Here is a 26,760-nt window from a genome sequence, read left to right on the forward strand (position 1 = left end):
GCACTAGCATGGTTTTTAAAACCGCTCCGTGTATAGAGGGCTGTAACCATGCCAACCAGCATTGAATGACAACCAGCTATAAGGAGAAGCGAGCCATCAGTGGTCATAGGCACCACTCTCTATGCACAGAGCGTTGACTGAAACTACGAGGGCACCACCCTTGTGACTGAAAGCCAAATGCTGCCAGGAGGAATAAAGTTCCCAGTAGATGTCAGTGCGGTCACTGGACAGATAGAAAAAGTTATTAACCTGCAGATTAACCCCCTATTTGCAGGATAATACAATTTTGCAAGTGACTGGTTCCCTTTAACTCCTTCACAACATGCGCCATACATGTACAGTGAGCAGGAGGAGTATGGAGTGGGCTCACAGGGTGCATTGCTGAGCATTAAAATGAGGACCTGCCTCTAACAATCATGGGTGGAGCGCAGCTCTGCCCGTGGTTGTTAACCTATTAAATCCCATTGCCAATCTCTGACAGCGCCATTAAACACATGCTGACATGAAGGTGCATCATTCCAGTGTGCATACTGCAAGATCGTGGATTGCCAATAGGTTGCTATGACAGCAGGGGGCCTGTTGAAGACCACTGTGCTTGTTATTACGGAGCTTCCTTGAACCCAGCATGTGGCTGGTCTGCAAAGTAGACTGTGATCTCCTCTATACACAGTGATCCTGTGGCATCACTTTGTAATGGGGGCCAGGGCGGTAGCTGTACCGATGGATTGCTGCTGCTTCCTCATCACACCCCGACGCTCCGCTACAGAAATATCATGTCCATTTTGTGGTGTGCTGTGTGTGTCAAGTAGTTCACCGACCTGTGGGTCAGAATTCTTCACAGCATACAGGGCTCCAATCCGTTGCAGACACACACAAATGTTATCAAAGTCCAGATTCATTTTCAATAAAACTTTACTCAATTCATGCATCTTCATAACAGACTTAATCTTACAATCTTCAAAAGACATAAGAACTTCTCCTCCTGCACTTTCCCTGGTCTTTTCCTTCAGCTTATCTTCTAACACCATGTCTTCCAGATCCGCAGTCCCCTGGGAATTCCAGCTTTCTGATACTAGGTGCTCCCCGTCAACTTTCCCCATCCTGGGCAAAAAATCGGGTTGCCTCTGCAATTCTTGTTCGAACCATAAGTCCTGGACATCACTGGAGGTAACCCACAGACAAGCCACCAACCCTTGCAGACTGCCTCGCTATTCATGTGCTTCAAGATCTAACATCTCCAGACCTGCTTCCCACAGTGCTTCTTCTGTTTCTTTCAACTGTATCTCTGTAACTCACTACACAACTACTACCACTCCTTCTAGAACAATTCCTCTAATTTTCACTCTGCTCTAGCTCCTCTCACTACCTGAAAATTACCTCTGAAAGGCACTCTCCCTGCTACTACACTGGCTCTGCCCCTTTCTCAACTGTCACTACTCTGACTGAAACCAGTTCTCAACACAATCTAATCTTCTACTCTACAGTGCCCCCTTAACACTAACCCACAACTACACTTCCATAACCCTTACTAATGCTGACCCACCACTGCCACTGACTGTCCCTATTCCTGTCCCTAACACACAGACATCAGAACAGTGTCAGCCATTATCATATTAAACAGTGTCAGCTATCATAAACTACACAGGGCACACAGCAAACACAAAACATACCCAGTTTCATTAGGTAGGCATGCACAGGAATGAAGGGCTCAAACCAGCGGCCTGAACACCCCTTACAACTGCATATGGCACAAGTGATCAGATGATCCTACCATCAAGTTCCCTAAGGGCACTAAGAAGAACAATTAAAAGTACAAAGAAGTTTGAAAAAATGTGAAAAAAAATAACAAAAACTTAACAATTCAAGTCATCCATTTAAAAATAAAGTGAACAAAAAATATATATAATTGTATCAAGGCATTCAGAAAAGTCCTATCTATGAAAATATAAAAATAATTAACTTTGTTGGTAAACATTGTAAATGAAAATAAATCAAGAACGGCAACATTAATTTTTTTCTGGTCTCTGCAATTCCACAAAAAATGCTATAACAAGTGATCACAAGTCAGATCCATCCCAAAATTATCTAAATAAAAATAATGTCTTGCCTTGCAACAAAATAAGCCATCACACAGCTCCATCGACCGAAAAATGAAAATGTTAAAGGTATTGCAAAATGCTGGAACAGCCCAAACATTTTTTTTTTTGCAAATTTTTGATTTTTTTTCTCACCGTAAAAGTAATTTAAAAAATTGACATGTTTGGTATTGCTGTAATTGTAATGAAAATCAAAATCACATTGTGAGATCATTTTGACCACAAAAGTACAATGTAAAAAAAATAAAATAACAATGTTAGAATTACTTTTTTTTCCCAATTTCTCCAAATTAATTTTTTTTTCTCATTTTGCAATACTCTATGTGGTAAAATGAATACTGTCATTCAAAAGTTCAATTCATCTCACCAGAAAAAAAAATCCCTCGTATCTATATGTGGACAGAAAAATAAAATAAGTAGCTCTGGAAACAAGGGGAGAGAAAAACAAAAATGCAAAAACAAAAATTGACCTCGTCATGAAGGGGTTAAGGAACCGTAGTATCCTCCATGTTACATTTCATGGTAAATTGTTAACTTTTCCAAATGTAATCCAAATATAGTAAGTTATAGCAACACATATAACATTTCAATCAAAAATATAGCATCAAGTTTGACAGTTTACATTTGTTTTAACTTATTTCACAATTATTTTGCTCACTGTATTCTCAAGCCTTTTTAGAAAGAAAATACATAAATGATTCCTTACCGTAATCACTGTCATAAAACACAATGAATTTCTGCCATCGGAGTTCTGTTACTAGTTTCAACATGACATCATTGAGGCGAACAGGAGGTCGAGCAGCCAATGTGTATTCCTCTCCATCCAGACTGGGGTTAAGTTCACACGCAGTTCTTGGTGATCCAGCAGTGTTGCGCTGTATGTAGATATGAGGGATGTGCATGGCATCTGTTAATGATTGAAGGGCATTTGCTGAGGCACAACCAGTAGACGTCACTAAGGCTAAAATCCCCTGGGTCATCAAGTCACACGCTGAAAGAGAAACACAATAAATATGGTCACGCTCCTTCACAATGTATGGTCAAATTTTTGCATTATATGGCATAAGAGAATTGTCATAGTAACATATTCCATTTATTCATTCAGGTATTAAATAGTTTTTTTGTAAAATTAATTAAAAAAGGTAATGTGTTTTTTTTTCCATATCACAAGCTGTCTTAAAATTATTTTTTATAAATCTTGCAATTCTCACACTGGCCACTGGGGCTATTTTAGACTCATATTTCCTGTTCTTTCAAGCAATCTGATTGTACAACATTAGCAGCCATAGACTTACTCAGATGCTATATTTTGCAATGAAGCCTCTAATGAGTGTGTGCAAAAGTTATTCTGAAGGTGGAAGGGAACAGTGTCAGCTGTGACATCACCTATTGTGATTGGTAGATCCTGTGCTATCAGCTGTGTAATTGTAATTATGATAATTAAGTCACTTTTGAAAACTCTTCTGTAAAGAACAAGCGGTATGATTCTACTATAGCCCAGTAACAAAGTGTGAATGATCCAAGATTTAACTTTCAAATAAATACAAATGATACACTACCGTTCAAAAGTTTAGGGTCACTTCGAAATTGTCTTATTTTTTAAAGAAAAGCACAGTTTTTTTTCCAATGAAGCTAACATTAAATGATTCAGAAATACACTCTATGTATTGTTAATGTGGTAAATGACTATTTATAAACATCTGGTTTGTAATGCAATAACTTCTTAGGTGTATAGAGGCCCATTTCCAACAACCATCACTTCAGTGTTCTTATGGTACTTTGTGTTTGCTAGCTGTGTAAGAATGCTAATGAATGGTTAGAATACCCTTGAACACCCTTGTGCAAGCATGTTAGCAGAGCTGAAAACAATTTGGCTGATTAGAGAACCTATAAATCTGACCTTCCTTTGAGCTAGTTGAGAATCTGTTGGTTCCATTAAACTCTCAAAATAGCCAGAAAAAAAGAACTTTCATGTGAAACTCGACAGTCTATTCTTGTTCTTAGAAATTAAGGCTATTCCATGCGAGAAATTGCCAAGAAACTGAAGATTTCCTACAAAGGTGTGTACTACTCCCTTCAGAGGAGAGCACAAACAGGCTCTAACAAGAGTAGAAAGAGAAGTGGGAGGCCCCGCTGCACAACTGAGCAACAAGACAAGTACATTAGAGTCTGTAGTTTGAGAAATCGACTCTTCACAGGTCCTCAACTGGCAGCTTCATTAAATAGTACACGAAAACTGCCAGTGTCAACATCTACAGTGTAGAGGCGACTCCGGGATGCTGGCCTTCAGGGCAGAGTAGCAAAGAAAAAGCCACATCTGAGACTGGCTAATAAAAGGAAAAGATTAATATGGGCAAAAGAACTCAGACATTAGACAGAGGAAGATTGAAAATAAGTGTTATGGACATACAAATCCAAGTTTGAGGTGTTTAGATCACACAGAAGAACATTTGTGAGACACAGAACAACTGAAAAGATGCTGGAAGAGTGTCTGATGCCATCTGTCAAGCATGGTGGAGGTAATGTGATGGTCTGGGGTTGCTTTGGTGCTGGTAAAGTGGGAGATTTGTACAAGGTAAAAGGGATTTTGAATAAGGAAGGCTATCACTCCATTTTGCAGTGCCATGCCATACCCTGTGGACAGCGCTTGATTGGAGCCAATTTCATCCTACAACAGGACAAGACCCAAAACACACCTTCAAATAAGGCAAGAACTATTTTGGGAAGAAGCAGGCAGCTGGTATTCTATCTGTAATGGAGTGGCCAGCGCAGTCACCAGATCTCAACCCCATTGAGCTGTTGTGGGAGCAGCTTGGCCGTATGGTACTCAAAAAGTGTCCATCAAGCCAAAACAACTTTTGGGATGGGCTTCTGGAAGCATGGGGTGAAATTTCTCCAGATTACCTCAGCAAATTAACTGCAAAAATGCCAAAGGTCTGCAATGCTGAAAATTCTGCAAAGGGAGCATTCTTTGACGAAAGCAAAGTTTGAGGAAGAAAATTATTATTTTACATAAAAATCTTTTTTTTTAACCTTGTCAATGTCTGGACTAGATTTTAAATTCATTTTGCAACTCATTTGATTAATAAAAGTATGAGTTTTCATGGAAAACACAAAATTGTCTGGGTGACCCTAAACTTTTGAACGGTAGTTTATTTGAAAAAAAAACTTGCTAAATACATAAAATAATATATTTAATACAAAAACATAATCTTAGCAAAATAATATTTCCTGATGACACATTTCCTTTAAATACAAATAATGCAATACAAAAAAATACAACTAAAATATATTGCTGTTTTCATATTGGAAACTTAGCTCTAACTACAGTACAGATCAAAAGTTTGGACACACCTTCTCATTTAAAGTTTTTTCTGTATTTTCATGACTATGAAAATTGTAAAATCACACTGAAGGCATCAAAACTATGAATTAACACATGTGCAATTATATACTTAATTTATAAGGCAAAAATCCCACTTATTAAGCTTGACAGGGCACACCTGTGAAGTGAAAACCATTTCCGGTGACTAGCTCTTGAAGCTCATCAAGAGAATGCCAAGAGTGTGCAAAGCAGTCATCAAAGCAAAAGGTGGCTACTTTGAAGAACCTAGAATATAAGACATATTTTCAGTTGTTTCACACTTTTTTGCTAAGTTTATAATTCCATATGTGTTAATTCATAGTTTTGATGCATTCAGTGTGAATTTAACATTTTCATAGTCTGTACTGTATGTACTGCCAAACATGAACCAATCAGCAAATGCTGTGTACACTAGGGACAGTGACAATAGCCACATCATTAATATCAATGGGCATGATTATAATGATTGATGACTAGAAATGAGTGGATAATTGGAATCTCAATACAGAAAAGACTCTGGAACAGATAACTCTTTTGAGCTATTTAATGAAAACACAGTCATGTTCATGTGCAAGTGGTCTCAATATATATATATATATATATATATATATATATATACAGTATACACACACACAGTGGGGAAATTAAGTATTTGATGCACTCACGATTTTAATCGTTTTCTTATTTACTAATTTAAGAATGAAGAAGCCTGTAATTTTTATCGAAAATCACATTGTATGATTTTTATACAATTAGAATTTTATTGCATGAAATATATGATAAAATAGAAAAACAGAACTTAATATTTGGTACAGAAACCTTTGTTTGCAATTACAGAGGTCAGACGTTTCCTGTAGTTCTTAAACAAGTTTGCACACACTGCAGCAGGGATTTTGGCCCGCTCCTCCATACAGATCTTCTGCAGATATTTCAGGTTTCAGGGCAGTCGCTGAACAACATTGAGTTTCAGCTCCCTCCAAAGATTGTCTATCGAATTGAGGTCTGAAGAATGGCTAGACCACTCCATAATCTTGAGATGCTTCTTAGGGAGCCCTCCTTAGTTGCCCTGGCTGTGTGTTTTGGGTCATTGCCATGCTGGAAGGCCGCCCACGACCCATCTTCAATGATCTTACTGAGGGAAGGAGGCTTTTGGCCAAATTCTTACGATTTTCATGGTTTCAGAATTATGATGGCGTAGTGTGTTAATAATGGTAATGTTTGTGACATTGGTTCCAGCTCTCTTCAAGTCATTGACCAGGTCCTCCCTTGGAGTTCTGGGTTGATTCCTGACCTTTCTCAAAATCATCCTTACCCCACGAGAGGAGATCTTGCATGAAGCCCTAGACCAAGGAAGATTGACAATCATCTTGTATATCTTCCATTTTCTAATAATTGTGCCAATGGTGGTTGCCTTCTCATCCAGCTGCTTGCCTATTGTCCTGTACCCCATCCCAGTCTAATGCAGGTCTACAATATTGTCCCTGGTGTCTTTAGACAGCTCTTTGGTCTTCGCTTTGTGGAGAGGTTGGAGTGGGGTTGAATAATTGTGTGCACAGGTGAATTTTATACATGTTACATGTTCAAACAGTGGAAATTAATGCAGGTAATGAGTGAAGAGTAGGAGGGCTTCTTAAAGAAAAACTATCAGGTCTGTGAGAGCCACAATACTTGCTGGTTGGTAGATGATCAAATACTTATTTCAGGCAATAAAATGCAATTTAATTATTTAAATATCATACAATGTGATTTTTTGTTTTTTATTGTTAAATTCTTTCTCTCACAGTTTAAGTGTACCTACGATGCAAATTACAGACCTCTCCTGTAGGTGGGAAATTCGGCAGTGCATCAAATATTTATCTTCCTCACTGTATATACATATATATATGTACACACACAAGGCAGGTGCACATGTTTTTGACTAATATCACTTGGTAATTAGGACAGAGGAGCATTAAATTACCCTCTTTGTTTGTATAGTGTGAAGAATAAAAAAATTAATTCACATTCACACTGACTCTAGTACAACATCTCTCTATTACTTGAATATTATTCACATTTCACAGACTGAGACTACCACTCCCATTTTCAATATGCTTCAGTACTAGTGTTGAGCATTCCGATACTGCAAGTATCGGGTATCGGCCGATACTTGCTGTATCGGAATTCCGATACCGAGATCCGATATTTTTGTGGTATCGGGTATCGGTATCGAAACAACATTAATGTAAAAATGTGTAAAAGAAAGAATTAAAATAAAAAATATTGCTATACTCACCTCTCCGACGCAGCCTGCACCTTACCGAGGGAAGCGGCAGCGTTCTTTGTTTAAAATTCGCGCTTTTCTTTCCTTTACTGAAGTCCCGGCTTGTGATTGGTCGCGTGCCGACCATGTGGCCGGGACGCAACCAATCACAGCAAGCCGTGACGTAATTTCAGGTCCTTCAGGATTTTAAAATTACGTTCCGGCGTTGTGATTGGTTGCGTCGCAGTCACATGGGCAACGCAACCAATCACAGCAAGCCGTGACGTAATTTCAGGTCCTTAAGGATTTTAAAATTACGTCCCGACTTTGTGATTGGTTGCGTCGCAGTCACATGGGAGACGCAACCAATCACAAGCCGTGACGTCACGGGAGGCTGGACACACGCGCATTTTAAAATGGGCGCGTGTCCAGCCTCCCGTGACGTCCCGGCTTGTGATTGGTTGCGTCGCGATCAACCAATCACAAGCCGGGAGGCTGGACACGCGCGCATTTTAAAATGAGCGCGTGTCCAGCCTCCCGTGACGTCCCGGCTTGTGATTGGTTGCCTCGCGGTCAACCAATCACAAGCCGGGAGGCTGAACACGCGCGCATTTTAAAATGAGCGCGTGTCCAGCCTCCCGTGACGTCCCGGCTTGTGATTGGTTGCCTCGCGGTCAACCAATCACAAGCCGGGAGGCTGGACACGCGCGCATTTTAAAAATTTTAAAATGCGCGCGTGTCCAGCCTCCCGGCTTGTGATTGGTTGACCGCGACGCAACCAATCACAAGCCGGTACGTCACGGGAGGCCGTGTTTGGGGGCAGACAGCTGGAAGGACAGGACCCGGTATTATCAGCGGGGTAGAGCTGCCCCCACCGGTATACACAGCGACCGCCGCTACAGCAGAGGGGCCGGTAATAATCCGACGGAGAAAGAACAGAGATTGAGAGGGAAATTCGAAACCAGCAATTTAAAATGCGCGCGTGTCCAGCCTCCCGGCTTGTGATTGGTTGACCGCGAGGCAACCAATCACAAGCCGGGACGTCATGGGAGGCTGGACACGCGCTCATTTTAAAATGCGCGCGTGTCCAGCCTCCCGGCTTGTGATTGGTTGACCGCGAGGCAACCAATCACAAGCCGGGACGTCACGGGAGGCTGGACACGCGCTCATTTTAAAATGCGCGCGTGTCCAGCCTCCCGTGACGTCACGGCTTGTGATTGGTTGCGTCTCCCATGTGACTGCGACGCAACCAATCACAAAGCCGGGACGTAATTTTAAAATCCTTAAGGACCTGAAATTACGTCACGGCTTGCTGTGATTGGTTGCGTTGCCCATGTGACTGCGACGCAACCAATCACAACGCCGGAACGTAATTTTAAAATCCTGAAGGACCTGAAATTACGTCACGGCTTGCTGTGATTGGTTGCGTCCCAGCCACATGGTCGGCACGCGACCAATCACAAGCCGGGACTTCAGTAAAGGAAAGAAAAGCGCGAATTTTAAACAAAGAACGCTGCCGCTTCCCTCGGTAAGGTGCAGGCTGCGTCGGAGAGGTGAGTATAGCAATATTTTTTATTTTAATTCTTTCTTTTACACATTAATATGGTTCCCAGGGCCTGAAGGAGAGTTTCCTCTCCTTCAGACCCTGGGAACCATCAGGAATACCGTCCGATACTTGAGTCCCATTGACTTGTATTGGTATCGGGTATCGGTATCGGATTGGATCCGATACTTTGCCGGTATCGGCCGATACTTTCCGATACCGATACTTTCAAGTATCGGACGGTATCGCTCAACACTATTCAGTACTAGAGTAGGAAACCACAATCAAATTAGGCCTTTTGCTATCCTAATGAGGAATGAACTATCTCTTCTGACTTCTTATCACTACACTATAAAATCCTAAAATGGAGTTGCTTGGCCGACTCTCATTTTTTATATAATGACTGTGATGCCCTGATTGGCTGTGCTAGGTTATATGCTATGATACTTTCAAGTAGAGATGAGCGAACCCGAACTGTAAAGTTCAGGGTTTATACCCGACACGTTTAGTGCTGAGCTTTGAACATGGACTTCTCCTGGAAGTCCATTTTAGTGTTTGAGGTTCGGGTCGAGAGAGAGACTTTTGCAGCCCTTACTACAAACATTTTACAGGTCCAAAGTTCAGGACCCTATTGACATCTACGAGGTTTGGGTTTGGGTTCAAGTTCAGGTAGAGATCTGGTATCCGAATCGGAATTTAGACTAAAGTTCACTGAAACCCAACAAAACCGAACATCCACAGGTCTGCTCATTCCTACAAGGATCTGCTCATTCTTGGTTTTTAACATGAACGGTGCCATGAGGCAACTGTTTACGCTGAAAAGCAGGAAACAATGAGCTGCTGTGAGTGCCGTTCATTTTGAGCGACCTGATGACCTGCGGTGACCTCAATGAGATCACTTTGAGCTCCAGGTAACATTCTCACAGTGCTTGTGATTGAGGTCACCTCAGTTAATCGTCCTGGCTCACAGTGAAGTGATCCTGAGAATGCAAATTCAGTGACCGGTGGCAACCTATATGATGTCAAAGCTCTTCACTGAAGATACGCTCACAGCACCTCTTTGTGTCCTGGTTTTCAGTCTGGATGGTCAAATCATGGCACCATTCAGGTTTTATAAAAGATATCGCACAGATGGATTACGGCGTGGGACAGTATGGATTATCTTCACTTTGGTCAGTTGAGGGATATAGTTTCTTCTTATTTTATTTAAAAAGAGGACATGGGCATTGATGGATTAGATTTAAGGTGAGAATTATTGTTGCTTATTACTTTCTGTCTTTTACCGGGGATGTGGCCTTCAATGGAAGAGGCATAAAGTGATTATAACTTGGAGTTAGTAATCAGGGTGTTTTATAGACACCTCTTCAATACTAACCCCTGGGCTTTATGTCAACTAACAATACAAAGGTGAAATCAATCCCAACCCTATTACCCCATTTGACACTGCCACAGTGCGAGTGGGAAGAGCTAAGCTAATCAGATTTGGCCCATCTTATGCTTGCGCCATTTCTAGGGTTGCTGAAGGATGATGTTGGTAGCCTGGGGGGCAATATTTCTGACCCCTTCCCAGGCTATTAATATCATTCCACATCTGTCTGTTTAGCTTTTGCTGGTTTGAATTTATAGGGGGACACTACATCACTTTTTTATGAGTTCCCCTGTAAAATCATCAGAAAAGCATAAGCAAACAGCAGTGAGCTATTATTAATAGCCTGACAACCTTATGGAGCATTGTCCCTTGTCCCAGATTATTAACCTCAGCCCCCAGCTATGAAAATTGCGTGGGAGCACAGGCTGTTTTTATTTAATTCTTTATTTTAAACAGGAGTTACACAACTGCTGAAAACATTTCCAATCATTGTTGCATGGCGCTATTTTAGTACAAATAATTAAGTATACCACATTATGATTACAATCCAGATTTCTAGACCCCCTAAAACTGTTTTTTAGGCAGCCCCCAAATCTAATAAACATCAATGTCAGAAGCTCCCTGTCCTCTCCAACAGCTACAGGAACCTTTCCTTGCAACCAGAATAAATGTAAAACCTGTCCATTTATAATGACCATGGACAAGATATGGATCCCCAACTCACATTAGGACTACAAGATCCCAGGTACCTTCAGCTGCAACCCATCTAATGTGGTGTACTTTATTATTTGTACTAAATGTCCAACTGAGGGTCTTTATGTAGGGGAGACAGAGCAAAAACTTAGAACAAGAATGAATTCTCATCACTACACAATAAGAGAAGAGAAAAAAGAATAGATTTACCTGTGGCCAAACATTTTTGTATCCCTGATCACAGCACCATGGACATGAAATTACTTGTATTAAAAGGTAACTTCAAATCTCAGAGGGACAGAAGAGTCTAGGAGTATAAACTTATGACAACTATGACACACTCAGTGCAGGAATTAATGTGTCTTGTGGATTAATGTTTTCTACATCAGGTAAGGAATTTGCTCCTCGAACCTTGTGGGGGCATCACAACAAAGAACCAGACCCTGATCAGGACAATAAAACTTTCATACTCCTTATCTATGAACTGTTCCAATATTTATGGCCACAACTGTTTATCACTCTCCCATAATGAAAGTTCTGCTTCACATCACTTATCCTATCTATTGCATTTTTTCTGTGTTGAGTTGTGTAAAAATATGTGATTCTTCAGATTTTGGTTCATTCTGATGAAGAGACCTGAGTAGTCTCGAAAGCTTGCAATTTGTTACTATCTTTTCAGTTAGCCATTAAAAGGTATCAACCACTGAGGACTCTCAAATCATAATATTTTTGAAAAAAAGGCATAAATAACATTTCACATCAAAAAAACCTACAAGAGAAAAAAGTAAGCAAAAACCCTGATGTTACTAAGTAAAAAAGCAAAAGTCCATTTAAATAACACAGAGTTTTTTTAGTAATACTGTTTTTTGATCAAGAAATAGCACAAAAGCCATCCCACCACGTCAAGGTAACTCTGATCAGGACAGTCCTACATTCACACTGCCCTTATTCACACTGAGGTCAACATTGACACATGGTAAGGTTCGAATATTAGACAGTGTAGGACTGTCCCGATCAGAGTTACCTTGATGCGGTGGGATGCCTTTTTTGCTATTTTTTTTATTTAAAAAAAACAGTATTACTAAAAGCTCTGTGTTATTTAAATGCACTTTTGCTTTTTACTTAGTTACAACAGGGCTTTTGCTTACTTTTTTCTCTTGTAGGTTTTAATGTTTTGCGGCCAATGTGAACATGTGTTTAACTTCTGCATGTGTACCAACTTAAGTTAAGCTCAATTTTTGTGTTTTTTTTGTGTTTTGTTTTTTTCATATGTATCAAAGTTGGAGGACAAATCATCACAAGGCTTAATTGCCAAATGTAAAGTCATACTATGAACAAACGTAATAGCTTTAGATAAAGAGTCAGTATCAGCCATGCAAACAGCAATCAGAAAAAGAGCAAAAAGTTCTGGACTAAGCTTACGAGAAATGCACATTGGCTGTGCTCCTGTTGATGGGTATGTGTCCTGTGTGCAATATGGCTATTTGCCCACAGCTCTTTGCTTTTTTTATAGTCTATTTTATTACTAACAAATGAGGCACACAGGATGGAGTCCATAGATATGTGATGTGAGTCCATGAAGAAAAATTAAATTCACTACACACATGCATTTTTTGGGCCATTTGTTCCTGTTCTGAAATTTGAATTTTTTTACAAAGTCGCAAAATTTGTCACAGATGGAGTGAGTTTTTTGTATGCCAGATATTGTAACACAATGTTTTGGCTATTTTTCGAAACATATCACCTTTTGTTTTTAATAGTTTCAGAAATGGTCCAAAAGTAAAATAAAGAGCTTTTTTTTATTTTGTGTAAAATTTGACACACGTGCACCATTTTGAGAAATCTTTCACAAATGACAATGAATTCCACAAAACAATAAAAGGAAAAATGTAAATGATGAATTTGACTTTCGGTGTGTATTTTAGGTTCATTTTTTTTTCTAAATGCATCATGTTGTAGGTGTATCTTGTTTAAAAGGGTTTTTTTTGTCTTAGGGCTCGCTCACATGAGCGTGTAACATGGCCGAGAGTTATGCAATGTTTTATTGAATAGAACTCGGACCAGTGCTATTCTATGGGGCAGCTCAGAGCTTAGATTATCTTCTCACACTGATTCAGCAAGAGAAAATAATTGCAGGATTGCATCCGAGAATCAGATCGTACGCACCCATAGAAGACTATGACTGCGTGTGAAACATCGTACTGGATGTCATCCAAGTGCAGCCCAACTACTGCGGTTGCCGACAATGGATGAGATGGAGAAATTACTCCTCCGCACCTGTGCTGTGAGTTTCTCAAGCGAGGGGATTGGGGCACAGAGTACTGGCACTTGGCTCATGCTCGCAGTAGAGTTTAAGCTGAGTGTCATTACCATATCACATCGGGTGCTTTATGCTACTGTGACCCCGGACTTACGCTGTAAATCTGCAGTTACTCCATGTGATTGCACACTTGTGAATCTTCACATGGCGCGCATTGCGACTTATGAGGATTCTCTGGTGCCAGGAGTGGGTGCTCATACCACTATATTTGTTTGATGTATGTCAAAAGGGATCAGAGAAAAAGATATGTATTGTGGTTTTCTGTGTCTGGTAACCAGATCAATGGGAAAATGTTACAAAACCAGACTGATTCTTTGAAAAAGAGTGGCGGTGTTTCTGGAAAAAAAAATGTAGACCCTATTTTCTTAGCTAGGAAACGCCAATTTAAGAGGTTTCTCTGGTTTACAAAAAGCTCTGTTCTTTGGCTGGTTTGTTTTAAAATAAAACAAGCTCCCTTTCTATATTTTCCATGCCACCCTACGTATATTTGCTCTCTTTTCTTCCTCTCCTCTTTTATAAAAAAGTTGATATATTACTCTGGTAATTGTACTATGTTTACAATTAAACAATGAAGTCACCGTAAATGTGCTGATGCTCCCTGTGCCTGTTATTGTCTGCAGCGCTGATTTCATGTCAATCACGAGGCAGCCAATCTATGAGCTCAGATGGTCCGTGCCATCAATTCAGGCAGAGCCACTTAACTCAGTCATTGGCTTAAGTGCTGTTGACATGACATCATCACCGCAGGCAATAACAGACACTGGATGTGGAGACTCGGTGCTGGACCTGAGAAAGGTGCAAAAAGAAGAGTATTTTTTTATCAAACTGCGATAAGGGCAAGGATTTTCCACAAACTCTTTTAAGTAAAAATATGAGATCACTTTGTTATTAATTTATCAAGTAAATCCAGGCTTTACAAAATCTAATACAGAAAATGGTGATAATAGCTAAAACAAGAAGGTTAATAGATAGCACTCTCTCAAGTATAGTCTTAAGTGGAATGTATAATTAGAAGTCGATTTAATCTTTCAGAGAAGATCTCTGTAATAATGTAATGTACCCATCAGTGAAAGCACTTGGTTTCATTATATTAGTAGCACGATGGGAGTCTTGCGTTCACTTCTACTTGATGATTTTCTTAGACAAGTCAGAAATTCTCACATAAGATGTGTTTTACCTAATGTGCATTTGTCAAGTTCTAATATACTGTTTCTTCCATGCGGATCATAATTTCTCGCTTTAATTTATTAAAATGTGGCTGATCTGGAGGCAGTCAAGTGTCTTCTCTAAAATCAGAAGCTCCTGTGCACTATTATAAAATGCAAGTGTCAAAAAATCTATTAATTCCATTTTCAATGAAATCTCATTTATTTGAAGGGTATGGAAATCTGGACATACGCCTTTATTATAGAGTGCAGTGCATCAATACAATCCCACAAGAAACATGAAGAAAGAATTAATTCTGATGAAGAAGTGTTTCCACAGACGTACATCGTAATTACAACATAAAAGCAGCACTAATGTTGTTAAAATATAGATTAGACTTATTGTCTTGAGTGACTGTATAAAGAAGATCTGTCTACTTAGAGGGAAGCTGTCATCATAATAAGCACTTCAAACTCCTCTATTCAAGTTGTAAGTCAATAACAATTCGGGAACATTCTTCTCAGAGTTCTGTGTTGTGCTGTTCCTCTGTTATTCTTGTAAAAGGTTTGCAAATGGATCTGTAGTCTCTTGTAAAAATTAATGAATTAAGTCACGAGAACCCAAATGTTATGTTCTGGACTGTTAAGTGGTTGTCTAGGACTTTTACATTAATGGCCTATCCAAGTTCCTAGTGCCGATGGCAGGTAACTGTGCTCAGTTGTGAAGTTGCACAGCCAGCTCTATCAACAGTAGAGTGGCCAAGGCTGGGCGCTGCTTATAGGGACAGCATCCTGCCACCACCACTGTATCATTGCAACTGGAAACTTCCACCTGCTGTTGGCACAGGGAACAGCTGATCAGTGGGGGTATTAGATGTGTAGGCCACCAATGTCAACCTTTTTGAACACTGTTGCATCCTGTGTTGTTGGTGTTGGTTAACACAAGCCCCTGTGCAGTGCAGAAAGCACCTAGTTATCTAAGTTGCCTTATTATCATGTAAATGCCATACCCATGTGTATGTTATAGCGTGGCTTAAACTATTTCATGTTTTGTATACACCTGATACATACTTATAGCCTGGTACAGACTGGGAATGAAATTCAGCCCTGGCATTTGAAATCACACAGGCCCATGCTGTCCCTGTCCCCAAGCACCAGATGGGATATATTACTAATATTACCCTGGATGGAGGAAAGGAAGATTTTCTTCAAGACCAGTATTTCTAATGATACCCGTGGCCTGCTGGGGTAAGTGACGGGGTCAGCAACTTTGTGCTCCGTCACAATTCTTAACAGTATGGGTGTCTTGAGAACACAGATTCGGTTAACAACATAGCAGACAAGGCAGCTCATGACCAGACAGGCCCTTCTGGCATTTGCCAGAATTGCCAGATGGCCAGTCCAGTCATGCTTGTAGCTGAGCACTATTGCTGGGTAACATAACACCTCTTTTGAGAATGTTTGTAAACATCCTGCATGTTGACTCGGAATACAATTTCCTTTTCAAGACTAAAGTTGTTCCTGAATTGTCTCCTGTGTATGTCTGTATTTTCTCCTTCATCCCTGAGTGTGGAAACCACTTTACATCTAAGGCAACTATCTCTAAATGGGCACACCACTATCCAAGCTGAATAAAAGTTACATTCCTTTGGGTTATGTCTGCTGAAACTGACAAATAGGTATAACCACTGCTCCTATTAGTGGTCCATGTCCCTAAACATTCTGATAGCGTATTAAATGTCTACCAGTCTTTAAAGCATCATCTGTTTGTCTGAAATTGCCTAGGGCAGGGGAAAACTTTGGTACATCTTCACCTAACAGATGAGGCACTTACAGGCTCGGACTGGCCCTTTGGCACCCCAGTCCAATTCTGGGCACTTAGGTATTCCCATCATATTATTCTGGATATTCTGGATATTTTGCTGGATTATTTCCTCCAAAAATGGGAACTATAGTATATGCAAAGATTAGGAGATTTATGCTAAAAAGGAACATATCTCTTCAGAGAACACTATTTACCTGCAGATATGTGACTAATCTGCAGCATTACTGAAAGCTACCAGGAGGAAATGAACTTATTTTTTCCCCATGAGCCTCTGACTTTCTGTCATGAGGAAGATGTACAGAGTGACTATTGTCACCACTCAGAGATCAACCCTTCCTGCTCTGCAGAGTGTATGTGCACAGAGACCTGTCACCCAAAGTGCTGGGGCATACTTACAGTCGGCGCTCCCGGCACAGTGAGCAGTGCCGACAGTGGTGACTGTGCCCACTCCATGCTCACCCATATGGCTGAGTGAATCATGGGAGGAAATACAGTGGGAAAAATAAGTATGTGATACACTGCCAATTTGCAAGTTTTCCCATCTACTAAGAATTGAGAGGTCTGTAATTCTTATCGCAGATACACTTCAACTGGAAGAGACAGAATCTTATAAAAAATCCAGAAATTCACATTGTATGATTTTTACATAAATAATTTGCATTTTCTTGCATGAAATAAGTATTTGATACAATAAAAAACAGAACTTAATATTTAGTATAGAAACTTTTGTTTGCAATGACAGAGGTCAGACATTTCCTGCAGTTCTTGACTAAGTTTGCACACAGTGCAGCAGGGATTTTGGCCCACTCCTACATACAGGTCTTCTACTGATCTTTCAGGCTCCCTGGGCAACATTGAATTTCAGCTCCCTCCAAAGACTTTCTGTTGAGTTCAGGTCCTAGTAGCCGCACTTAGAGTAAGGTGATCAGGCAGGATTTTTACAATAATTAACTGAAAATAAACCCTAGATCTGCAACAATATAAAAGCATACTATTAAACCTATTCCAGGGTTGCCTCTGCTAAGTTTAAAGGGAATCTGTCAGCAGATTTTTTGCTATGTAATCCGATGACAGCATGAGGTATGGGCTTAGACACTGATTTCAGCAATGTGTCACTTATTAGGCTTTGTGCTGCTATTTCAATACAAAGAGCACTTTTTCCCCAGATTATCACTGCCTGAACTATAACTCACATGAGCCCTGGTCTGACCACACCCCTGCCACTGATTATTAGCTTAATGTTAATAGACAAAATACACATAAAGCTGTGATTTGGGGCGGGGTTAGCTTTCTCAGGCCTGCTACATGCTACATCTAAAAACTCTTATTGTGTCACAACTGCTGCACACAGTAAACTAAGTGGTACATCACAGGAATTAGGGTCTCTACATTAAGTTACTCCTAAATGAGATAGCAAAAGCCTGAAAACAAATTCCCTTCAATTCCCTGCTGAGCAAGATGTGTATTTAGCCAGCAGGATGTTGTGCTCTGATCACAAATAAATAACTCTAGCAATGAATAAAGTCACCCACAGAAACAACAGTTATCTATAAAGTGACAATATGAATGCTGGCAGGGGAGGAAAGTAATAAAATGATACAATAGGTGGGAGATATGGATGAAGAAGGATACTCTTTTCAAAAGGTACACTACAACAATTTAGCCCATATTCCCTTAGCAACAGTACATAGAGGCACTGAAGTGTAAAATTAATTTTGTATAACTTGAAAAAATAGTAAGTTCTCTTCAATCTTCTTTTTCTTTCTTTCTTATTTTCTCTGCCATTCTATCCTCTTTCTTTCTATTTATTTTCATTCTTCTGTGTTCTTTATTATCTATCTGCTCTCATCTACGCATCAAACAGATCTATTTTTTGCTCTTGTATTTAAGGATCACTTGAGAAGCATTTGAATAAACTGTATATATTTATATATACTACCAGCTGTGTGTGTATATAAATATGCACACACACACATATATATATATATATATATATATAATATATATATACACACACATATATATATATATATATATATATATATATATATATATACATACATATACACTGCTCAAAAAAATAAAGGGAACGCTAAAATCCCACTTCCTAGATCTTTATTCATTACATAGTGGAATGTGTTGAGAGCAATAAAACCTAAAAATTATCAATGTAAATCGAAACTAATATCTCACGGAGGTCTTGAGTTGGAATGATGCTCAAAATCAAACTGGAAAATGAAGTTACAGGCTGATCCAACTTCAGTGGAAATGCCTCAAGACAATGAAATGATGCTCAGTAGTGTGTGTGGCCTCCACGTGCCTGTATGACCTCCCTACAATGCCTGGGCATGCTCCTGATGAGGAGGCGGATGGTCTCTTGAGAGATCTCCTCCCTGACCTGGACTAAAGCATCTGCCAACTCCGGGACAGTCTGTGGTGCAACCTGACATTGGTGGATGGTGCGAGACATGATGTCCCAGATGTGTGCAATCAGATTCAGGTCTGGGGAATGGGCAGGCCAGTCCATAATGTCAATGCCGTCATCTTGCAGGAACTGCTGACACACTCCAGCCACATGAGGTCTGGCATTGTCCTACATTAGGAGGAACCCAGGGCCAGCATATGGTCTGACAAGGGGTATGAAGATCTCATCTCGGTAACTAATGGCAGTCAGGCTACCTCTGGCAGGCACATGGAGGGCTGTATAGCCCTTCAAAGAAATGTAACCCCACAACATTACTGACCCACTACCAAACCGGTCACGATGAAGGATGTTGCAGGCAGCAGATCGCTCTCCACAGCGTCTCCAGACTCTGTCACGTCTGTCACATGTGCTCAGTGTGAACCTGCTTTCATCTGTGACGAGCACAGGGTGCCAGTGGCGAATTTGCCAATCCTGGTGTTCTGTGGCAAATGCCAAGTGTCCTGAAAGGTGTTAGGCTGTGAGCGCAACCCCCATTTGTGGACGTCAGGCACTCAGACCATCCTCATGGAGTCGGTTTCTAACCATTTCTGCAGACACATGCACATTTGTGGCTTGCTGGAGATCATTTTGCAGGGCTCTGGCAGTGCTCCTCATGTTCCTCCTTGCTCAAATGCTGAGGTAGCAGTCCTGATGCTGGGTTGTTGCCCTCCTACGGCCCCCTCCACATCTCCTGGTGTACTGGCCTGTCTCCTGGTAGCACTTCCAGCCTTTGGACACTACACTGACAGATACAGCAAACCTTCTTGCCACAGCTCGCATTGATGTGCCATCCTGGATGAGCTGCACTACCTGAGCCACTTGTGTGGGTTGTAGCATTCATCACTTGTGTGAAATCACAACCAACATTCAAAAGTGACCAAAACGTCAGCCAGAAAGCATTGGTACTGAGATGTGGTCTGAGGGACCCACCTGCAGAACCACTCATTTATTGACTGTGTCTTGGTAATTACCAATAATTTCCATCTGTTGTCTATTCTATTTGCACAACAGCATGTGAAATTGATTATCAAACAGTGTTGCTTCCTAAGTGGACAGTTTGATTTCACAGAAGTTTGATTTACTTGGAGTTATATTCTGTTGTTTAAGGGTATGTGTCCACGTTCAGGATTGCATCAGGATTTGGTCAGGATTTTTCATTAGTATTTGTAAGCCAAAACCAGGAGTGGGTGATAAATGTAAAAGTGGAGCATATGTTTCTATTATACTTTTCCTCTAATTGTTCCAGTCCTGGTTTTGGCTTACAAATACTGATGACAAATTTTGACCAAATCCTGATGCAATCCTGAACGTGGACACATACCCTAAGTGTTCTCTTTATTTTTTTGAGCTATATATTATAGAAAGTTAAATAGAAAGGGCTACTATTGTGTTGTGTAGTGGCTACTCTTTACTTTCCTGATCTCACTGCTGAGCTCTGTGTGATTATACCTGACAGGTTCCTCTCAGCTTCAGCTTCCATCCAACAGGCAGACAGAGTTGCAATATTGTTTCAATACAGCAGAGCTATGAAAGCTCAGGCCAGGATACCGAGCTGAATGGGAATCTTCCTCCACAGCTTATTTTAAAAGACAGATGGAGTTAACTGTGTGAGACATGTAATTTGCACAGTAAAAACAGAAGTGAACTTAGTCTCATAGCAAACAAGTTAGCAGCTGCAGCTCTTACAGATCTGTGCTACTGCAACACTGCCAGCCTGTGAGATGAAAGATGAAGCTGAAAGAAACTTGCAGATGTTTCAGCTATAATCACACATAACTCTGCCCCCTTTTATTTAAAATAAGCTCTGGAGGCAGATTCTCAGGGTGATCAGTGTCCAGCCCATAGATCTTAAGGGCTCATTTACATATAAGGAAAATGTGGATTTCTCTGGAATAAGACATTGGATCACAGATATCAAGGCATCATTTTATTTAGCTTCCTATGACTTACATGCCCATAGAGATGGCTCAGGCGGGATGGTCATACTGACATATACCCTTTAATATGTTAATAGTTTAATATCAATAAAATAATGTGCATTTTATTGTATCATAAACCTAGCACTATATACAACATCTTCTTGCCTGTACTTTGTCCTGCATAATAGCTGTTCTTGGGCATTTGATTTTATTACCACAAAATATTGACATATAGCCTTGTGGAAATCCAATGGTTTTCTATCGAGACATGGTGTGGTCATTGGTCTAAGACAAATTTTGTGTTGTAATCATTATTATATCATCAAGGAAGTTAAATCAGTATAATCATTTTATTAAGGTATAGGAGCTCCATCTAGCCCCATGAATCATTGAGTGAGCAATTCATTTGAATGGCTGGTACCTACTACTACATGCAACCAAAAGGAAATACTTATGGTTGTCATAAAGGCTATGTGCCCACGTTGCACATTTTCCTGCGGATCTGTAGCTGTTTTCCATGCAGTGTACGGTACCATGTAAACGTATGGAAAACAAAATCCGCAGTGCCCATGCTGCAGAAAAAATTCTTTGTGCGGATTCCACAGCGATTTACACCTGGTCCTCAATAGGAATCCGCAGTTGTAAAACCGCAGGTGGAATCCGCACAAAAACTGCAGCAAATCCGCAGGTAATCCACAGTGCGGTTTACCTGCGGATTTTGCAAAAACAGTGCGGAAAAATCCGCACACCAATCCGCAACGTGTGCACATAGTCTAAGTGTTTTTGTAACCCTGCTTCATTAGAACATTAGACACAGAGAATGCAAAGAATATCTCAGCAGTTTTTCCATTAGTCTCCTTCGATTCTCTCATCTTATTTTGTTACAAATTACAATAAAGCCTAGCAAATATGTAATGAAACGTCTGCGTGTCTCAGGATCTCAGCCATTCCCCACTTCTTACTGTCCTTTGTATGGCTGTGAGACAAATGGCTACAGCAGAAACTTCTCTGTGGTACCTTACCCCCTTGTGTAGGTGGGTGCGGCATCAGCCAAACATGGAGCTGATCAGTGGGAGATTAACCAGTAAACTCCAAAAGACTATTATAAGACTGCGGAATCATGTAGATGATGCTGCAGACTAACAAACGATAATATGTTCATTTTCTATTCCTTTAGAGAGCAACTATTGCAGCAGAATGTCTCTGTCCCCCGACTATCTGAATGGAAATTCTAAAAGCACCAACTATCTATCACTAAATCCAGTTTTTACTAATTTTACTCATGATTTGAAAGGGATTGATGAATCCAGGAGGGAAAAGAAGCAGATTTATCTGATAAGATATATTACATAGTTACATTTTTTCATGTGTACTACTACTTTATGAAATCAAAATTGAAACATTGTTTCATACCAAAGGCTGAGGAAATTGGGACAGTTTTCCATATCCGATCTCTGAAATAGATTTTCACACTATTTTCTAAGAATAATGTCCCTTTGAGAGTGTAGTTTGATATTTCTCAGTGAAATACGTTGGTACATATTCAGCCCAGCTGCATACAGAATATACCTTCTATATGCAATTGGCTGTTAACATTGTGCGCTATTCTTGGCATCTTGATAAATGGCGCCCAAGCAGCGAGTTGACTCTTACACGTGTAAACATTGTTTTATCCACTTTTTCCAGTAAATTCTACAAATCAAATATTTGAAAGACGAGCTTTGACTCTGCAGAATAATTTTATGCAACACAGCCATAGTCATTCAGTTGTGTGTTACATTGCAGCAGCCATATTTTTTCCACTTCTGTAAACCCTTTGTTCTATGTTTTCTCCTTGGGACTTTCTTCTTGTGCCTGCTCTGCAGCAACTGAATTTCCCAGTATTTATAGCAAACAAATTATCTCACTTTATCCTACCTTAATTATGCTAATAGAAGATTGTTCCATAAATTTGGCGGTTATGAATGAGTCTCAATGTATTGCACTGTCATCGGGGACATCCTGCTCGCGGTACAGATAGTGCGACTGTTGCCAGATAAGGCTTATCCCATCTGATGAGTAATTCATTCAGTCACCTTGACGTGACGATAGTGTGGAGGTGGACTGGACTGGAGATATCATTTTCTATATAAAAGAGTACCTCCTTCTGGCAAAGCAATTACTATAATGTCATCTGTGTGAAGATTTGTCTCCTGTAAGTTCTGCATTACAGCATTTTGAAGAGCAAGAGGTCACCAGAGAGAAGAAATGTACAATATGAGTAATATTTATGCAATAACTCAAAACTTCCCCTGTGTTGGGAGCTGTAGAAAAAATAACTTTTACTAGTTGTCAACAATGCGGCAACAATTTCCAATCTGGCTCGTGCGTAATTGATTTCATTTTCCTGTTCTACCTCTGTGATTCTGCCTAAATAATCCAGACATCTGCTCTAGTCGGCTATTGTTTAAAGAATTATCCTGTACATCTCAATGAGCGGCGCTGCTGGAACTTCTGCAGGATCATTTCGAAAGTCATTCAGTTTTGATGTATGATCCCATCAATATCCTATGATCAACGTTTTTTTCCGAAAGTATTTCTCAAAACAGAAAACACTGCTGTGCTTCTAAGCTTCGAAATTGTAAATTATCTTCTCCTGCGCTACTTAATTGGCATATGTCTAGAAAAAACAACCAGCCATTTACATCGAGAGATATAATGTGTCAGCTAGTAGATTTGGTTTCTCACTTTACTTTCATAAGTACAACTGTACTTTACGAGAAATAAAACCCATCATGACAAACTCAGCCCTGCTTAGATTTAGGCTCTGGCAGTATTTGGTCAGTATTTTACCTCAGTATTTGTAAGTCAAAACCAAATTTGGGTCAAAAATACAGAAGTGGTGACGTGTTTCTATTATACTTTTCCTCTGATTGTTCCACTCTTAGTTTTGGCTTACAAATACTGAGGTAAAATACTGACCAAATACTGAACGTGTGAATATGGCCTTATTGGGGTCAATCAAAGGTCTTTATAAATACAGGCTGCACCCACATGATCTATGAAGAATGGCTAAAAAAATTCTTATCTGAAACTTATAGTAGAGTAGGTCACTTTATTCTTGTTATCTGAGAGTAGCATGAAATAAAGGCAGAGACCCTGGTGTATCACTTACAGTATTGGTTGCTGTAGCTTTGTTAAAATCACTGTTGTCGCTTCTGCAGATGTAGGAGTTCTCTAAATGCCGAGCTCTGTATTACCCCGCCCACACCACCGATTCCTGTGTGTTTTCTAAATTGCCATGTACCTGCTAACTAGTGTTGAGGGCGAGGTTATATGGTGCAGGAGGACTACATAGCATGAGACAATGAGTCTAAATATAATCTCTTGCTAATAACACAATGATTTCATTGAAACTATATACAGTCCAGTGTCTCGGATTACATAGCAAAAATCTGCTGGGAGAGTCCTAAAAATTAACAGGGATTTGGAGTAAGATGCACATAAATTATTAAATGGCTCATGCCACTTAATGCAAAAGGGTTATCTTATGAGTGCCATGCACCTCCAGCAAAAATATTCTTAAGTCAGTGACTTGAGTACACAGCTGGCTTAGGTTGTGTCAGATGTGTGACATAAATTTTCAAGACAAGCTTAACCCTACCACTTTAGAGCTGCAAAATTATCTCTCTCCGCAAGAGGCTTCAACGGAACTCCAAACATTGTAATGGACTTCTGGGAGAAGTCCGTATTTGGCGTTTAGCACCACTCTGCCCGCTACAACAGCAAATTTTTAAGTTTGGGTACGCTCATCTCTAGTGGGCACATCAAATATTAATTTGAATCTGATTTCCCTTACTGTATTTTATTAATTTTGCATTTTGTTATGTGATAAAAATATACTATTAACACTTCTAATTTTGAAAGCATTTTCTCCACTCCTTTTGCACAATTAATGCACCCACAAAAATGTATGTTAACCGTTAACTGCTTTTGATCAAAAAGTTTATAAACCATCAATGACAAGGTCGCTCTCATGAAAGGACCCTAACTCCAGAGACTCATCTTTCTGTGTGTATAACCAGACTTCAAAAAAATTGAGGAAGAAATAACATCTGGCTTAGCGCTAATTAAAATTGGCATATACCAAATGTGGTGCCAATATTCAAAAAGGGGACAAAAACTGAACTTTTAAACTATAGGCCAGTAAGCTTAACCTCTAGTGTCGGTAAAATCCTGGAGGGCATTCTAAGGGATACTATGCTGGAGTATCTGAAGAGGAATAACCTCATGACCCAGTATCAACATGGGTTTACGAGGGACCATACCACAGGGGTCAGTATTAGGCCCGCTTCTTTTTAGCTTATTAATTACACCATGTTCCAAATTATTATGCAAATTGGATTTAAGTGTCATAAAGATTTAATTGTTTTGTTTTTTCAATAAACTCGTGGATGGTATTGTGTCTCAGGGCTCAATGGTTCACTGAAATCAATCTTAAACACATGTGATAATTAGTTTTCCAGGTGATTCTAATTAAAGGAAAACTACTTAAAATGATGTTCCAAATTATTAAGCAGGCCACAGGTTTCAAGCAATATGGGAAATAAAAAGGATCTCTCTGCTGCTGAAAAGCGTTAAATAGTGCAATGCCTTGGACAAGGTATGAAAACATTAGATATTTCACAAAAACTTAAGAGTAATCATCATACTGTGAAGAGATTTGTGACTTTCTTCCATGGTATAAAAAGCAGAAACGTGCCTTCAGGAGCAAAATCATCTTCATGCGTGAAAATGCATCATCTCATGCTGCAAAGAATACCTCTGAGTCATTGGCTGCTATGGGCATAAAAAGAGATAAACTCATGGTGTGGCCACCATCTTCCCCTGACCTCAACCCTACAGAGAACCTTTGGAGTATCATCAAGCAAAAGATCTATGAGGGTGGGAGGCAGTTCACATCAATGTATAGAAATTCTACTGTGCCTAATAATTTGGAACAGTGCATTTTGAGTTTTTATTCATTTTGGAGATTATACTCTTATCATTGGGAGGTTTCTTCAATAAAATTCCATGTATACTCTATCGCAGTGTTCGCCAACTTTGGTCCTCAAGAGCCACACACAGGGTATGTTTTCAGGATTTCCTCAGTATTTCCCAGGTGAAACTGGAATCACCTGGACAGCCAAAAATTGCATCACTTCAATACTAAGGAACTCCTGAAAACATGACCTGTGTGTGGCTCTTGAGGACCGGAGTTGGGGACCACTGCTCTAATGGGTGATGACTTTTATTAGACTGACTGTCATTTGTACTAACCATTAAGGAAAATCCGAGAAAAATGTAATTTGCATAATAATTTGGAACATGGTGTAATGACCTTTTAGGGGGCATACAGAGTAGTATTTCAATTTTTGCAGATGACACTAAACTCTGCAGAGTAATCAATACAGAGGAGGACAATTTTATATTACGTGATGATTTATGTAAACTAGAAGCTTGGGCTGATGAATTGCAAATGAGCTTTAATGGAGATAAATGTAAGGTCATGCACTTGGGCAGAAGTAATAAGATGTATAATTATGTGCTTAATTGTAAAATACTGGGCAAAACCGTCAATGAATAAGACCTGGGTGTATGGGTGGATGACAAACTCATATTCAGTGGCCAGTGTCAGGCAGCTGCTACAAAGGCAAATAAAATAATGGGATGCATTAAAAGAGGCATAGATGCTCATGAGGAGAACATAATTTAACCTCTATACAAGTCACTAGTTCAACCACACTTAAAATACTGTGTAC

The 26,760-nt window shown here is 39.9% G+C and overlaps 1 protein-coding gene across 2 annotated transcripts in view; it reads right to left on the bottom strand.

Moving 5' to 3' along the window:
• Positions 1–26,760, bottom strand: part of GRID1 (glutamate ionotropic receptor delta type subunit 1) — a 2,026,904-nt gene that overhangs the window by 1,475,810 nt on the left and 524,334 nt on the right. For both annotated transcript variants that reach the window (XM_077259310.1, XM_077259311.1), the window contains exon 3: positions 2,803–3,087. In XM_077259310.1, the coding sequence (XP_077115425.1) occupies positions 2,803–3,087 (285 nt within the window). The remainder of the gene's footprint in view (positions 1–2,802; positions 3,088–26,760) is intronic.

Source organism: Ranitomeya variabilis, chromosome 4 (assembly GCF_051348905.1).
Source record: "Ranitomeya variabilis isolate aRanVar5 chromosome 4, aRanVar5.hap1, whole genome shotgun sequence".
In the NCBI taxonomy this organism is placed as follows: Eukaryota; Metazoa; Chordata; class Amphibia; order Anura; family Dendrobatidae; genus Ranitomeya; species Ranitomeya variabilis.